This window comes from Astatotilapia calliptera, chromosome 16, assembly GCF_900246225.1.
Source record: "Astatotilapia calliptera chromosome 16, fAstCal1.2, whole genome shotgun sequence".
Lineage (NCBI taxonomy): Eukaryota > Metazoa > Chordata > Actinopteri > Cichliformes > Cichlidae > Astatotilapia > Astatotilapia calliptera.
This window is the reverse complement of record NC_039317.1, coordinates 7,764,273-7,780,567: the sequence shown is the minus strand read 5'-3', so window position 1 is coordinate 7,780,567 and position 16,295 is coordinate 7,764,273. Positions and strand designations below refer to the sequence as shown.

The 16,295-nt window shown below is 41.1% G+C and overlaps 1 protein-coding gene across 5 annotated transcripts in view; it reads right to left on the bottom strand.

The window, feature by feature from the left end:
* Positions 1–16,295, bottom strand: part of LOC113007393 (radixin) — a 53,345-nt gene that overhangs the window by 9,331 nt on the left and 27,719 nt on the right. For all 5 annotated transcript variants that reach the window (XM_026143906.1, XM_026143909.1, XM_026143905.1 and 2 more), the window contains exons 3-10: positions 9,068–9,151; positions 4,745–4,840; positions 4,312–4,434; positions 2,528–2,679; positions 2,246–2,329; positions 1,983–2,129; positions 1,039–1,135; positions 769–932 (exon numbers count right to left, since the gene is read on the bottom strand). In XM_026143906.1, the coding sequence (XP_025999691.1) occupies positions 769–932; positions 1,039–1,135; positions 1,983–2,129; positions 2,246–2,329; positions 2,528–2,679; positions 4,312–4,434; positions 4,745–4,840; positions 9,068–9,151 (947 nt within the window). The remainder of the gene's footprint in view (positions 1–768; positions 933–1,038; positions 1,136–1,982; positions 2,130–2,245; positions 2,330–2,527; positions 2,680–4,311; positions 4,435–4,744; positions 4,841–9,067; positions 9,152–16,295) is intronic.

The window sequence follows — 16,295 nt, the reverse complement described above, 5'->3', positions numbered from 1 at the left end:
CTGATCCGTGTTAAGGACAGAATGAATGGGGCCATGTATCGTGAGATTTTGAGCCAAAACCTCCTTCCATCAGTGAGAACTTTGAAGATGAAACGAGGCTGGGTCTTCCACCACGACAATGATCCAAAACACACCGCCCGGGCAACAAAGGAGTGGCTCCGTAAGAAGCATTTGAAAGTCCTGGAGTGGCCTAGCCAGTCTCCAGACCTCAACCCCATAGAAAATCTGTGGCGGGAGTTGAAAGTCCGTGTTGCTCGGCGACAGCCCCAAAACATCACTGCTCTCGAGAAGATCTGCATGGAGGAATGGGCCAAAATACCAGCTACTGTGTGTGCAAACCTGGTAAAGACCTATAGTAAACGTTTGACCTCTGTTATTGCCAACAAAGGTTATGTTACAAAGTATTGAGTTGTATTTTTGTTATTGACCAAATACTTATTTTCCACCCTGATTTACGAATAAATTCTTTACAAATCCTACCATGTGGATTCATGGATTTTTCTTTCACATTCTGTCTCTCACAGTTGAAGTGTACCTCTGGTGCAAATTACTGACCTCTGTCATCATTTTAGGTGGGGGAACTTGCACAATCGGTGGCTGACTAAATACTTTTTTGCCCCACTGTATGTAGTTGTCATACAAAGTGTGCAGTACTAGGAGAAATACAGGATAGACTGGTGGGAAATGACTACCATTTAAAACTGCTGGTATGTATTTAGATATAAACTTCATGCAATAAATCCATTAATAGGTCTTTTTGCGCCGTACCTCTCCATCTGCTTGTGGTGCTTCTCCTCCCTGGCCTGAGCCTTCATCTGCTGCACCTCAATAGTATCAGGCTTCCTCCTCCTCATGTACAGCTCGTGGTTTCCCATACACAACGCCAGGATACGCTTGTTGATCCTCAACCGTGGGGCGTAGAACACAAAGTCCTGGAGGAAGCCGGCATAAGAAAGGTTAGTAAGTAAAAATTTTATTCTTCTGTGGGGGGGAAAAAAAACAAAACATTAAACCGTGTATGAATTCATCAGCACTTACTGGAGCCTTCTTGTCAATGGGCTTGATGACAAACTTCTTGTCATTGAAGGAAATGTTTCTGATCTCGCTCCAGGGGAAACCGATCTTTGGTGACAACCTGAGGCAGCAGAGAGAGATTTTACTCCACTTAAATAAACGCACGAGCTGGTAAACATAAAACTTCAAAACAACAGTGGCTTTCAGACGATGGGTGCCCATTAAAATCCTGGTTTTGTTTCAACAATCAGTTGTGTACCACTGTTCACAACCATTAGAGGGAAATAATGTCAGTGCATCCCAGACCTCATTTACATACTCGGACTAAATATCAAAAAAGTGTTAGAAGGTGGATTTAACGATTTAAACAAACGACTGAATTACGTTTTCTTGTGTAATTAAGTTCTAAATCAGCGGTCTCCAACCTTTTTTGCGCCACGGACCGGTTTATGCCCAACAATATTTTCACGGACCGGCCTTTAAGGTGTCGTGGATAAATGCAACAAAATAAAACTAGTACCGGTACCGAAAAAGAAGATTTATTCATAACACACGTGAAAAGACCCAGGAAAACTGAGTTAACGATAACAAAATAACGCTGAAAACCGATAAAAACCCTGAAAATCATACATTTCACACCTGAGCCTCAACTCTCACGGCCCGATACCAAACGACTCACGGACCGGGGGTTGGGGACCGCTGTTCTAAACCGCATTAGTGTATGTATGCCAGCCATCAATCTCTGTTCCACTTTTTCCCCAAATGAAACCGAGCAGCTGTCTAACAAAACGTCTCTTTTTGTTCCATTTTGCTCCTTCTTTGGTTAAAATGACGTATTGGTTTTCATCCGCTACATGAATGATTTCGTCAAACAAATACTGAGCTGAGTCCCTGATCACAAGAAACAATGACGATATCCACGAATAACACAACAAGTACACATCCATGCAAATGTGTAGATTTATTACTTGTCTTCATGCTCGTAGATGTTGAGTCCCAGGGCGTCGACCCCGAGCCACAGCTCTGTGCCCTTCTTGTTTTTAATTTCAAAGTAGTTGACGCCATACATCTCCAAGTCCTGAGCGATCTTCAGATACTCCATCATCGCGTCCTCCCTGCACACACAATAGGAGAAAACAGTTAGCAGAGAAACATGCAGGAGCCAGTGAATGAAACTTTCCATGCAAAATAATATGAAACCATAACCATGAAACTTTCACAATACACTCACCTGAGCATGCTTCTGTGCTCCTCGTGCCACGTCTGTATTCTGTCCTCCCACTGCTCCTTTGTCAACTTGTGCTGCTCCAGAACTCTACAGGACACGCCGAGGAGAAAAGGACACAAGAGACACAACACAAGAGTTAACAGTGAAAACAATAACACAACAAGCACTCCTGGGCTTTTAATCATGCTAAAATGTACACATTTTTACTCTTAACAAAGAGAGACTCTGGAATCAGATATTTCATTAGACCCACGTGGAGTAGCATATTATGTCTACTGATTTTACCTCTGTGGCAGTAGCCGGTCAGATGCCAGGTAGCCAGGCTTGTGAATATCGTTGTTATAGTCTCCGTATTTGGCCTGAACGGCATACGAGGCCAGCAGCACGGCTGTCTCTGGAGGACAGTAGTTCTCATCATTCAGAATGGCCTCCTTTACCTGCTCAGAGGACACATATAAGCAAAAACACACAAGCGTCAAGATCTTCTGACTCCATGATTCATGGGTAAAAAAGAAAATTCTGTTTTTCCAGCAGAACTGAGTTGAACTAAAATAGTAATGCAGTCCAAAGATGTTTTAAAATACATTTATATCATTAATTAGTAATTCCTTTCACACTCTGGCTTTCTCCCATCTGTCTTGTCCCTCTCTGTTTAACCCCAACAGATGGCTACGCCTCCCTGAGCCTGGTTCTGCTGGAGGTTTTGTCCTGTTAAAGGGGAGTTTTTCCTTCCCGCTGTTGCCAAGGGCTTGTTCATATGGGGTCATCTGATTGTTAGGGTGTCTCGTACGGTTTGTAACCTACAACATAAAGCGCCTTGAGCAGACTGCTGTTGTGTTTTGGCGCTACAAGCCAAATCATCTTTGGCAGATGTAAGCCAATGCAAAGCATTCCATCTTAAGTCCAAAGAAGGAATTTCTGAGTTAGTCGGACTTCCAACTCAGAAGTTGGTGATCCCCCACCAACCCTAACTTAACAGTCCAAATGGCGGCAGTGTATGTAAACATTTGTGACTTGTAACCTACACTACTACATATGTGTGTTTGAGACATAAGCCAAAATAAATAAATAAATTAAATAAGCCATATGCAGAACACTGGCCATGCATGTGCCTCATTAATGGCTCTACCTTTACCTTTGCTAAGCACTGAAACAAACCTTGTTTATTCTTCCTTTTCTGACATTCCTAATGAATGTGCTGAACTTGGGGGTAATGTCACTTCCCAGTTCCGCCTTCCAACTTACGATGCAAATGGAAGACAGGACTCTGTTGCGGACACGGAAACATCACAGCTGAGCAATCATTCCTGTTTCACCTGGATGGAAGCACACTGCCTAGGCTGCATGAACAGTTGGTGCATTGTAAAGTGTAGTCTCGAAAAACTGGCAGGCAAGTGCACCTCAGGTGGCGGACTACAAGGACGCTTCAAAGAAGCATAACGGGAATCACTGCTCACCCGTGGTGTCTCCAGCTGTCCGCGCCCACAACAGAGTATAATTGAGGCCTTTTACTCATATATCAGAAAACTGGAGGTGACAACAGTCAGTGGGTGGGCTATAGTTAAATGAATGTAGAGGAATTACAGGGATTTTCACTAAACAGCAGGATTCAGAGAATAGTGTTTCTGTCAATATTATTCTGCAGCGGGGGATGCACATTAAACATGGTTATTAAAACAAAAACAAAACCCCCCCAATTTAGCTGACAGACATTGGCAATGCAGATAGGGAAATAAATAATGATTTAAAACTCCAGGAAAAGTATTTCAGCTCGTCATCAAACCACCTTTCAATATTATATTTAATAAATGTAAGCCAGCGGCAACCATACGTACTCTTTTATTTGCTGATATGTTGATCCATCTACTGCCAATAATTGATGTAGAAAGCAAATATACCGGTAAGCATGATCTATACTAACCACAATAGCCACATTATATGACACCAGCTCAAAAAAGGTGTAATTATTGTCTTAGATAAGAAAGGCTCTTTACAGCTGTAAATCCAGCTCAGTTTTCATGCAGGTTTACCCCGTACATGAGCTTGGCAGCCTGAGCAGTTCACAGTACCTGCAGGAAGAAAAGTTTCTGTGTGATCTCCTGGATGAGCTCCTCAGAAACATCCTCAGGGAAGAACTTTGCTCTGAACTTGAACTGCAGCGGATTCTCCTTCTTGACATCCTGCTGGGTCACCTGGAAGGAACACCCGAACACAAGCCTTCATCATCTGCCCTTTACAAAGTGCATGGGACATGAAAGTCCTGAGAAAACTAAACTGAAAATACATTAAAAACAGATCTCAGTGTTCATGGTCCATCCTCTACGTCGTTTTATAAAGTATTAACAACAGGATGATGAATGTTTACCATTTACAAGGAGTCATAAGATTAAAATGTTTTCTTAATGTGAGAATAAATTCAGTTGTTACAAAGAATATAAACATAAGCATGCTTAAGCTATGCTGAGGGATGGATTTCTTCCTGTGTTTTGAGCAGCCTCTCACCTTCTTATTGAGCTTGAGCCACGTCACGTAGCCTTTGCTGTCTGTGTACTGCAGGCCGAAGAACCAGACCTCCCTCAGACCGACTGTTTTCACCACCTGAAACCACAAATATATCTTATGTTTTCCACTTCCTCTTCAAAAAGTCTCAAAATTTCCCCGACACCTGTAGTCAGTATGACTGTTGTCTGTACTTGCAGTTTCAGTTCTTTCAGGATTTGAGACCACAAATTGTACGCACTGCGTCAGATAAAGTAAAAGTGCTCTGTCATCTCACTGGTATCATGTACTGACAGCAATCTTACCAAATCGATGCATCATTAAAAAGTGAAACTGAATATTTTCCCCTCGTCTTTCCTCCCTGTTCTCAAACACAATTCTCTGTTTGTCATTCACAAACTATTGTCTCACATACACACACAGAGAGGAAGCGTGAGAAAGAGACACAGATGATCCCAGAGGGGATTGTAGACACTCTCTCAGATGTTAAGGTGATTTACACAGTCAATACCACGCCACTTCTACCATGTAATTAACTCTTTCTCACGCACAGAGAATAATAGAGATGCTGACATAAACAAGCTAAATACCCATGTCGCATGCACGCACAACTGCGAAAGCCCCCACAATCGCCCATCCAAAAAAAAAAAAAAAAAAAAAAACCACACCGTTGCGATGGTAACGGTACAATCAATTACATTTGCAAACACACACACACATGCGCCTACACAGAGCGGGCCTCCAGTGGGACTGCGGTACGAGGAGACAGCTATGTGGATAAGAGACTTCAGGATGAGAGGGGAGGAATGATGAGTGTAGCAGAGACGGGGAAAGGCGATCAAGCTGCCTGGACCTCTGAGCAGGACTCTCATACTTTCAGGCTAGATAAAAACATTTGCTCACACGGGCAGTTTTACAAGCGAGTGTGATCATCACCCATCACAGGCTTACATGTTTGGGTTAGTTTGTCTGAAAAGCTTTTCCATCATGATGTGGCCTTTTATCATCCTGTGTGTGTGTGTGTGTTTGAGTGAGCCATTTATAGTGAGCTCTGCAGCCTCTTTATCAATGAAGCCCTCACTTCATTCATGCGAATCTGGATCACTGCGAAGGAATCAGGACATGCAGCACAGTTTTTCCCTGTGCTGCATGTCATTTGCCTTTGCCTCCGTTTGCCTTCTGGACATGTGACTTCCTGTACTGTAGGTAACATAGCCAGGCTGCATTTAAGGGATCACAGGATTATAAAGGATGCAGAAGAAATATAGCTCCTGAAGCACGTCAGTTGTTGCTATGCATATCAATCACACTTTATATGACGGATGGTTTAAAAAGAACTACATCCGAGTCCTACAAAAAGACAACCATGTCAGCATCTCCATGACCGAGGTTGGTACAGACAATCTTTATCAGCTGATCGCCTCTGACAGTTCTGCTGCCTGCAGCGAGGACTATAATACTGCACAGTACTACAGTGTGTAGACTGGTGTGCTTCATGGAGCACTGTAGTGAGATGTTGCCACACTCCTGGACCACAGTGTGGCTTCAGGACTTCTTGTGGATGTTAATTTGAAATGTGGAGGGACTGTACTAGCTGTAATTGAGAGGTGGTCTAACATGAAGTAATGTCCTTTTAGATGTTGGAATGCATTCATATCCTCATGAGGGAATTTGCTGTCATTATGGGTCCAATCCAGTCTGAATCATCACACTGTTTGGATTCCTCTGTGGAATGACTGTGGCTCTGGATATTTAGTGGATCCAGACCACGCTCTGCACCATTTACAACAAGCAGCTGAACACTTTGTCTAACATTCATTTCAGCTCCGCTGCCACAGCAACAGATACAAAGTCTTTTCCACTTTAAACCTGTTTTTTTTTTTTGAAGATCACAAAAAGGCTCATTTTTAATAGTTTTTAAAAAAATAAATAAAATAAAATACATTTTTAGTACCAGTTTTGGTTTTCTTTTTATTGTGCAAAGTTGTTTTTCCACACTTTGGTTACTGTAACACTGTAATTTTCAAACTTTTGGGATATTTCTTCTTATTAACAAAAAAAAAAAAAGTTTAGAAATATCACCAAAACAAATCCATCAAATAAAGATTAAGGTAGTTTCCTACATATAGCAAAGTTACAGCAGGAATTGGGCATCTCTGGACTGAACAAACCTATTTTATCAAACTCGCAGAATTCTTTCTAGGAATTCTGACTGCACATTGGCTAAATCCATACACCTGTAATACCTTGGCTGCCTGCGTAACAGCTTTGCCCTTAATGATGGGAATTACCAGAACAGACAACACAGCGATAACAAGCCTTGAAATAATAAAGGGAGGAAAACAAAGCGAAAAGACAGGAGCTATCTTCATTTTGGAACAATTAAGATTTGTATATTCATGTAACATAATCACAATAATTTCTCCAAATATCCACCATCGTATCTATTTCTAGCTGAATAAGTGCTATAATGTGTGAAGGGTAGAATTTTCACTGATATTAAGAATTCTGTTCAGGTAAATAACTGATTTTTAAAGCTTTTTTAAGTGTGTACTAATAACAATTAGCCGATGTTGGTTCGAAGCCTTCTCAAGTAGCTCTAGTGAAATGCTCAAAATCACCACAAGGTGGTGCTACCTCCTTTTTTAGAGTTGAAAGGCACACAGACAACAAGGAGCTCATCTGTATGGCTACTGAATGTAGCCCTGTGGAGACCTGTCATTGTTTGGTCTCTGTTGAGTCCTGTAGAACAAAGAATCAGTGTCTTCATTCACATGTCTGAAACCTGCCAAAATATCCCACACCAATGCTATATAAGCCACTCACATGCTACAAGATTTCATCATTCAATACTTTATCCCCACTGGCTTGTTCATTTATAAGCTGCAAGGCATCCCGTCTATTGCTTACTTTCGGTCGCTTTTAAAACCAAAATAATCTCAAACAAATGAATATTTGGTATTCTTTTTATGAGCGTGAATATAACAGAAACACACTGAACACACATATCACTGTACGCTGACTGTAAACAAGCATCCTTTGGCAGATTCGGTACTATGCAGCACAAGTGCACGCACACACACAAATCACTGGGCATTTGACAGTTTGTTGCTATGGCGATGCATAGGCACAGGCAGCTGAAACGTTCAGATTTGGTGCGTCTGTGTGTTTCATAGAAAGAAAAGCGATATTAGAGAGTAATGGATGCAGAGACTTTGTGAAGTCACCAAAAAAAAAAAAAAAAAAAAAAAAAAAAAAGAGCCAATTCATGTTAACTACAAAATTAACTAATGTGTTAATATTCCAGCGTCACGCAGTTTTACACCTGCATTTCCTGCAAGATTAAAATGTTTAGTGTCAACAGAAGCTGGCATCTTTCTCAGTGGTTTCCACGAGTCAGCTACAACCACCAACTGTCATCATCCTTTCAAACAATCAGATGAGCTGATCAGTGTCAGAATATGAATGAGAAAAAAATAACTGTATAACAAATGTTAGGAAAATCTGTTTACGAGTCACAGAAGCAAGTCATTAAGTGAGTCTGATTTCTCTATGGATCCTGGTACCCAAAGGTCAAAGGCACGTTCATAGACAGCTCTGAAACAGAACGTGGTTGCTCAGCTATCCACAGCAGGAAGCAGAACACACAAATACAAAAACAAAACCACAGTTTCACTGGGTGTGTATATTGCACAAATACTACAGATATGATCTGCAGCTTTAGACTGCAACAAGTCCTGATTTCTGCTGTTAAAACAGATCTATTACAAACACACAGCCTTACTCCCCTCATGCTGTACAGAACATGAAAACAAAAGCGACAACAAAAGCAGAAAACAAATGTGTCTCTCTCGCATTTTGTCTTCACAGTATTCCACCACAACCCCAACAACCCTTTGTAGTCTGACATGAAACGACACTGAAAGCTGCCCTTTTACTTCCCAGACAGCGTACACACGTACACAGTTATGCACACCATCCACACAATACTTCCACCCATCTGCTGACTCCTGAAAGCTCCTCTTTTGAACAAAGAGTGCTTTATATGTTTTCTTTGTACAGAACCAGTACCAACCCGAACCCAGCCAAGCACGCCCTGGTACACGCACCAGCACTTAGTTTCAGTGTTGCATTTCATTAGTAATCCATGAGTCTTTCAGTAGGTCACATAGTCTAAAATACCTGTAGTGTCTATTCTAACAGTAGAAGTCATTTTGAACCCTTCTAGCTGCAGAAGAAGATTTGGTCCTCACAATCTGAGATCAAAACGGAATAAATTAAAAATAAGACACTTACATCTTTGTGTTTACAGTATGCGACTCTTACCTGATCGAAGAGCTGTTTGCCTGTTGTGTTGGGCTGGATGGCAAACTCCAGCTCAGCGTCCATGGTGGTGACGCGCACATTGATCTGTGAAACACAAGTAATGGATCAGTAAATGGTTTACTTAATTCTACTTGTTGAACATGGACGATATATAAAAGACAGACATACTCAGTGGGATGTTACCCTCAGGGATATAGTTTTCGAGCATCTAGCCATGCAGTCAGCCTTTACGAACATTTTTGAAAGATTGGGTCATTTTCAGAAGCTCACAGAGCTCGAGTGTGGTACTGTAATAGGACGCTAGCATTGCAACAAGTCAGTTTGTGAAATTTCCTCCCTTTCAGATATTCCACTGTAAGTGCTGTTATTGCAAAGTGGAAGTGTTTAGGAACCACAATAACTCAGATATGACGCGGTAGACCACGTGAAGTTGCATAGTGACATTGCCAAGTGCTGATGTGTGTATTGCAGAAAAGCACACTTAACAACTGCAATGGTCCAAAACTCTTCTGGCATTAACATCAGCAGAAAAAACGTGCACCAGAAGCTTCATTTGGGTTTCTATAGCTGTGAAGCTTGCCAGCATGCTCTGCGAGTGTCAGCTGAAGACTTATACTGTAGAAAATGTAAAACCTGATTTATGTGGTTTGAATGTTTCCCACAGACGACCATGATGCAGCATAAAGGCAGTGATGGCCACTGTATTTGGTCAAAGATGATCCACACCTTGTAACCATTGTGACACTGACAGCAATGCAGAGTGTTGGAAAACCCCTTCAGTAAATTCTAATTTGAGATCACGGAGTTGAAATAAGAGGTGGCAAAGGAGATCTAGAAACTGTCGAGAGGTCACTCTACAGAATCTGTGATTTTAAATAACCAACACAAGTGCTATATACAGTGGGGCAAAAAAGTATTTAGTCAGCCACCGATTGTGCAAGTTCCCCCACTTAAAATGATGACAGAGGTCAGTAATTTGCACCAGAGGTACACTTCAACTGTGAGAGACAGAATGTGAAAAAAAAAAATCCATGAATCCACATGGTAGGATTTGTAAAGAATTTATTCGTCAATTAGGGTGGAAAATAAGTATTTGGTCACCTCAAACAAGGAAAATCTCTGGCTCTCACAGGCCTGTAACGTCTTCTGTAAGAAGCTTTTCTGTCCCCCACTCGTTACCTGTATGAATGGCACCTGTTTGAACTCATCATCTGTATAAAAGACACCTGTCCACAGCCTCAAACAGTCAGACTCCAAACTCCGCCATGGCCAAGACCAAAGAGCTTTCGAAGGACACCAGGAAAAGTATTGTAGACCTGCACCAGACTGGGAAGAGTGAATCTACAATAGGCAAGCAGCTTGGTGTGAAAAAATCAACTGTGGGAGCAATCATCAGAAAATGGAAGACATACAAGACCACTGATAATCTCCCTCGATCTGGGGCTCCACGCAAGATCTCATCCCGTGGGGTCAAAATGATCATGAGAACGGTGAGCAAAGATCCCAGAACCACACGGGGGGACCTGGTGAATGACCTGCAGAGAGCTGGGACCAAAGTAACAAAGGTCACCATCAGTAACACACTACAACGGCAGGGAATCAAATCCCGCAGTGCCAGACGTGTTCCGCTGCTGAAGCCAGTGCATGTCCAGGCCCGTCTGAAGTTTGCCAGAGAGCACATGGATGATACAGCAGAGGATTGGGAGAATGTCATGTGGTCAGATGAAACCAAAGTAGAACTTTTTGGTATAAACTCAACTCGTCGTGTTTGGAGGAAGAAGAATACTGAGTTGCATCCCAAGAACACCATACCTACTGTGAAGCATGGGGGTGGAAACATCATGCTATGGGGCTGTTTTTCTGCCAAGGGGACAGGACGACTGATCCGTGTTAAGGACAGAATGAATGGGGCCATGTATCGTGAGATTTTGAGCCAAAACCTCCTTCCATCAGTGAGAACTTTGAAGATGAAACGAGGCTGGGTCTTCCAACATGACAATGATCCAAAACACACCGCCCGGGCAACAAAGGAGTGGCTCCGTAAGAAGCATTTGAAAGTCCTGGAGTGGCCTAGCCAGTCTCCAGACCTCAACCCCATAGAAAATCTGTGGCGGGAGTTGAAAGTGCATGTTGCTCGGCGACAGCCCCAAAACATCACTGCTCTCGAGAAGATCTGCATGGAGGAATGGGCCAAAATACCAGCTACTGTGTGTGCAAACCTGGTAAAGACCTATAGTAAACGTTTGACCTCTGTTATTGCCAACAAAGGTTATGTTACAAAGTATTGAGTTGTATTTTTGTTATTGACCAAATACTTATTTTCCACCCTGATTTACCAATAAATTCTTTACAAATCCTACCATGTGGATTCATGGATTTTTTTTTTTTTTTCCACATTCTGTCTCTCACAGTTGAAGTGTACCTGTGGTGCAAATTACTGACCTCTGTCATCATTTTAGGTGGGGGAACTTGCACAATCGGTGGCTGACTAAATACTTTTTTGCCCCACTGTAACTGGGAAGGAGAAGGAAGCGTGTACAGGAAGCTGCAACACATTTAACAGGTTAAATGAAATGTAATAGGAATTAATATATTACATTTAGGAAAAAAGGGAACCCTAAGTGTATATTAAAAAAAATAACTAAATATATATATAAATAAATGTGTGGAGGAAGCAGAACTGCTAAAAACAGGATGTGAAAGTTCCTAACAACGTGTGAAAATCTAAAGACTGTATTGAAAGAAAGCAAATATAAGCAGCTTGGAAAAAAGTAAACTGGACTGATCTGAGGCTCCACAGTCTGCCGGTGGGACTGCCTGTGCAGCTGTGTGCGAGTCCCTGTCAGACTTCTATAAATATTCCCAACACATAGTGACCACACACACACACACACACACACACACACACACACACACACCTTCCATATTAGGTGCAGTCTGTTTACGCTGCTTATCCTTCTTCCCGTAAACTGAATAGAGGAAGTTTTCACTCCACTTTTACCAAGACCTGTCACTAGGTTTCCGATTTAACTGTAATGTAAATTAAAAAAAAAAAGGGGGGTACTCAGTGAAAACTACAATGACTCAAACTAGGGCTGCTCGATTATGGCAAAAATGATAATCACGATTATTTTCACTGAAATTGAGATCACGATTATTTGACGATATTTATTTAACCCTTTAAGACCTACTATAGAACCAAGTCCACCAGAGCTTATATTATTTTTTTTACATGCTGTAGTGCCATTTGTGGGAGCATTTCAAGTTGCTATACATCAATACAACTGTTATAGCCCATATTTTAATAATATGTATGCATTAAGTGCATAGTAATTACATAAATTGCAAAAAAGTGCAATAAACTACAAAAAAAATTGAAAATCGCTTTTGTTTTGTTTACATATATTTCTACTTGGAGAAATTTAAGAGGCTTATCCCTCAAAACTTTAAATACAATAAAGTTGCAAAAAATAGTTTACAACAACAGGAAATTTATTTTGAGTGTCTTCATAGTTTTATTTTGGAGATACAGCAATTTTTATATACTGCAGGAAAAACAAAAAACAATCCTATGATGCAAATTTGCAAAGAAAACAGCATGTGCATCATTTTACTGTGGGAAGTGTTACGAACAGCTGATCGGAACGGCAAAGCGTGTTTCTGGAATATTATGTTTTTGTTGCTGCAAGCGCTTTTTATGCAATTTTTGCAAAGCTATATGTGGAACGAAACCATGACCGAGGACAAGCTGATGGCATCAGATGTAAGTACAACTCCTCCGGTTTCATATGCAAAACAAATTATTGCGCTAGCTTACACGGTTCAGGTTCTACAGGGATTTAACAATAGTTACGCAAAACGGAGCGTGCTGCTCTGACCGGCTTTAAAGGGTTAACAATGACTTTAAAAAAATAATATAAAATAGTGTGCAACACCACTGAAGTTTTTTTTTTTTTTTAAACTCTCTTTTCAACCAACGGCAGTCACTCTCCAAATAACTTCTGCTTAGCTTTCCGAGCTTCCCTCGGGTCCTCTTAATCAGCGGTCTCCAACCTTTTTTGCGCCACGGACGGTTTATGCCCGACAATATTTTCACGGACCGGCCTTTAAGGTGTCGCGGATAAATTAGGGAGGGGCTAATAATCGGCTCAGTCATTTTTAATGATCGTTGAAAGCCCAGATCGTAATCGTGATTAAAATTCGATTAATTGAGCAGCCCTAACTCAAACTAAAATAAGAACTTCTCCTGGATCTTTGGGGTTCACTGGACATCTGTGCTTCCGCATAGAAGAGTGGAAGTTTGCACAAGAAACAACCATAATAATTTGGAGAATGCGTCACTTCCTCAATGAGTTATGATGTAGTGCTATTCATAAGAAAAGCCCAGACAGATATCTCAGGAAAACACACCGTCTCTGCGTGAATTCAGGAAATTTCACCTCATTTTAAATTTTAACACAGTAACATGTTTTAAAAGACTAAGAAATCCAGAGATCAGATCAGCCTTCAAAACCACACCACTGCCCTACATTAATCCTTTCCAGACACTTTTAATAGTAATGAACTCATACTCATATGCAGTACATAAATATGCAATCGCACATTTCTCTTGGTGTGCATCTATTCCTCTCTTCCCACTCGAGGTGCAATACATTATAATGCCCTGTGCCGCAGTATGAAACCCTCTCTGCAGTGAAACCAACCACCAACTGGCACTGTCCTCAAGTAACCCTGGCAGAAAGTGAGAGGGGAGTGAGAGAGGCACAGAGGAGATGAGAAATAACAATGATACAGTAAAAACTACCAGTCTTATGCCGTTTTATACTACTATAAGAAATCTATGCAATCGCTTAACTTATACCTTCTCAGAAATGCAAACACTGCAGCCACCTTAACAACTGTCTGCTTTGCAGTAACCCCTGTGAAACTACATGTAATAGAATGTAACTGTATCTAGCTTGCTCACTATGCTATCCAATAACTACTGTAATCTGCCAGTGTGGACATATGGAGTTTTTCTTATTGTCATAGTTCTGTCAATCCTGCATCAGCGCTGAAGTATAAATGCATACAACGAAAGCAATAAAATGCACTTCAAGTACAAAATTGCTGCATAAGGAACTAGTAAGGTGTGTGTGTGTGTGTGTGTGTGTGTGTGTGTGTGTGTGTGTGTGTGTGTGTGTGTGTGTGTGCGCGCGCGTGTAATATTTAGAGACACACAAAGACAAAGAGATGATGCCTACGCATCAATCATAAGAAATCACAGACAGCTCTACTGACCTGAAAAATATACGACAGACAGTGGGTACACACACACACACACACACACACACACACTAAAGTGTGTATATTATACTCTATATTTTCCCTCTCGTCCTGTAATGTGTTGCATCTTTTTGTCTGCAAAGATACTAATAAATTCCCAATAAGTTCCACACCAAAGTGAGGTCCTCTCTTGTAAAAAACAAAAAACCCCACACTGTGCTAAACTATATACCACCAGCCGCAGTCCACACTTTTTAGGCGACTCCTCTAAGACAGTACGGACTATACTCATAACATACGGAGGTAGGACAGAATGAGCAGCTGCTTCACTGTATGGATTTATTTTATTTTATTTTTTTATTTAATTACTCACTATTTACACACTCCATTTCTGACTCTACAATGTCTCAGCTACAAGCATGATAAATAACCCAATAGCCTCTGTGCACTTCTGGCATCTGAACAACTGAATTACTTTTCTTGTCGATGGCAACACTCCCACCAAAACCAGGAGAATCCTTTGCATCAGCATGTTGCACAGTCACAGCAGCTAACACTCCCGTAAGCCTTGTCCACATGCCAGAACTATGTCCCAACCACACTGCTGATGGATCAGAAACTGTGAAAGTGCCAGTTTGAAAGCAGTACACACAAAGACTTGGCGTGGGTTACTGACTCTTAATGTCAATGAATTTCCTATCACATGCAGAAAGAAATTTAAAAAAGAAAAAGAAAAAAGGTCCCAATTCAAGTAATTTTGAAAATGAGGGCATCATTTAATGTTCTTGGTCTGACATTGCATCCAAGGTTGATCTTACGAGACTCGTTACCCAACAGCTCCTAGGGGGCTGTTCCTACGCACACAGCTGCAACACATAACCAGCTACCTCATTTTTGTCGGGCTGACCGCAGCACAAGATTGTGGATGTTTGCTACACTGACTGGGCCTCAGTTTTAACACCAAACCCTTACTCAACTATTATTGATCACCACAATCATTTTTGATCAAGTTTCTGTCATTAAACTGGATAAACAGGAATTCAGACCCAAATAGCTTTTCACACTGTTACTGTGTAGCTGTTACTTTAAATATAATTACTCATGTTAATGTATTGATAATGTGCTTGTGAAAAATGAAGTGTGTTTGAAGTCTGAAGAGGGAACAGTGTTTGTGCAGTAGATGCGGGGAAAGCATGGGAACACTACCATATGGTGGTGTGTATATGTGTGTGTGTGCATGCATTTAACAACAAGACTGACATTTGTGCGTATGTATGAGAGTGCAGCCATATGGGGCATATGACGTGCACACACTGTACACCATGTATTCCACATGATAATACCTCACAGCAACATCCCAGTGGCACATTTTAATGTAATTTTCTAAAAAGCCATGTGGGCGTCCTAATGAGGGATTTTAACACTTGACAGGGTGGCCTAGAAAGGATCGTCCTCTCTTGAGATGAAAGAAAAGCTCATCGGTTCAACAGACAGGCAACAGTAAAAGAAGAAAACGCTAAACCGACGTTAAACAAGCGAGGCTAAAATGATTGTTTGTGTTATTTCTCCCACATGTTTTAGTTCAGAAAATGCATTGTGCAGATATCGACTTCAAGTTATCACTGACTAACATGTTGTTTTTTTTAAGTTGTGTCTGACCAGTAGCCCAAAGACATGAAGTTACAGTAAAAAACAAAACAACAACAAACAGCCCAACACCACCACATTCTAACAGGCTGACTTGTAGAGAAATCGCTACGATGTATGTTTTGCCATTTTTAGTTGCAAAGAAAAAAAAAAAATACCTGAAACAACTCTTTATATAAAGTGTTCACTATATTGTACATGAGACTCCAGCTGTAGATTTGTGTGTACGCATGTGAGCAAGAGCGGTTTTAACATTTGTATTTGTGTGTGTCTGTGTGTGACAGAGAGAGAGTGGGACAAACTGATGAAGAACCAT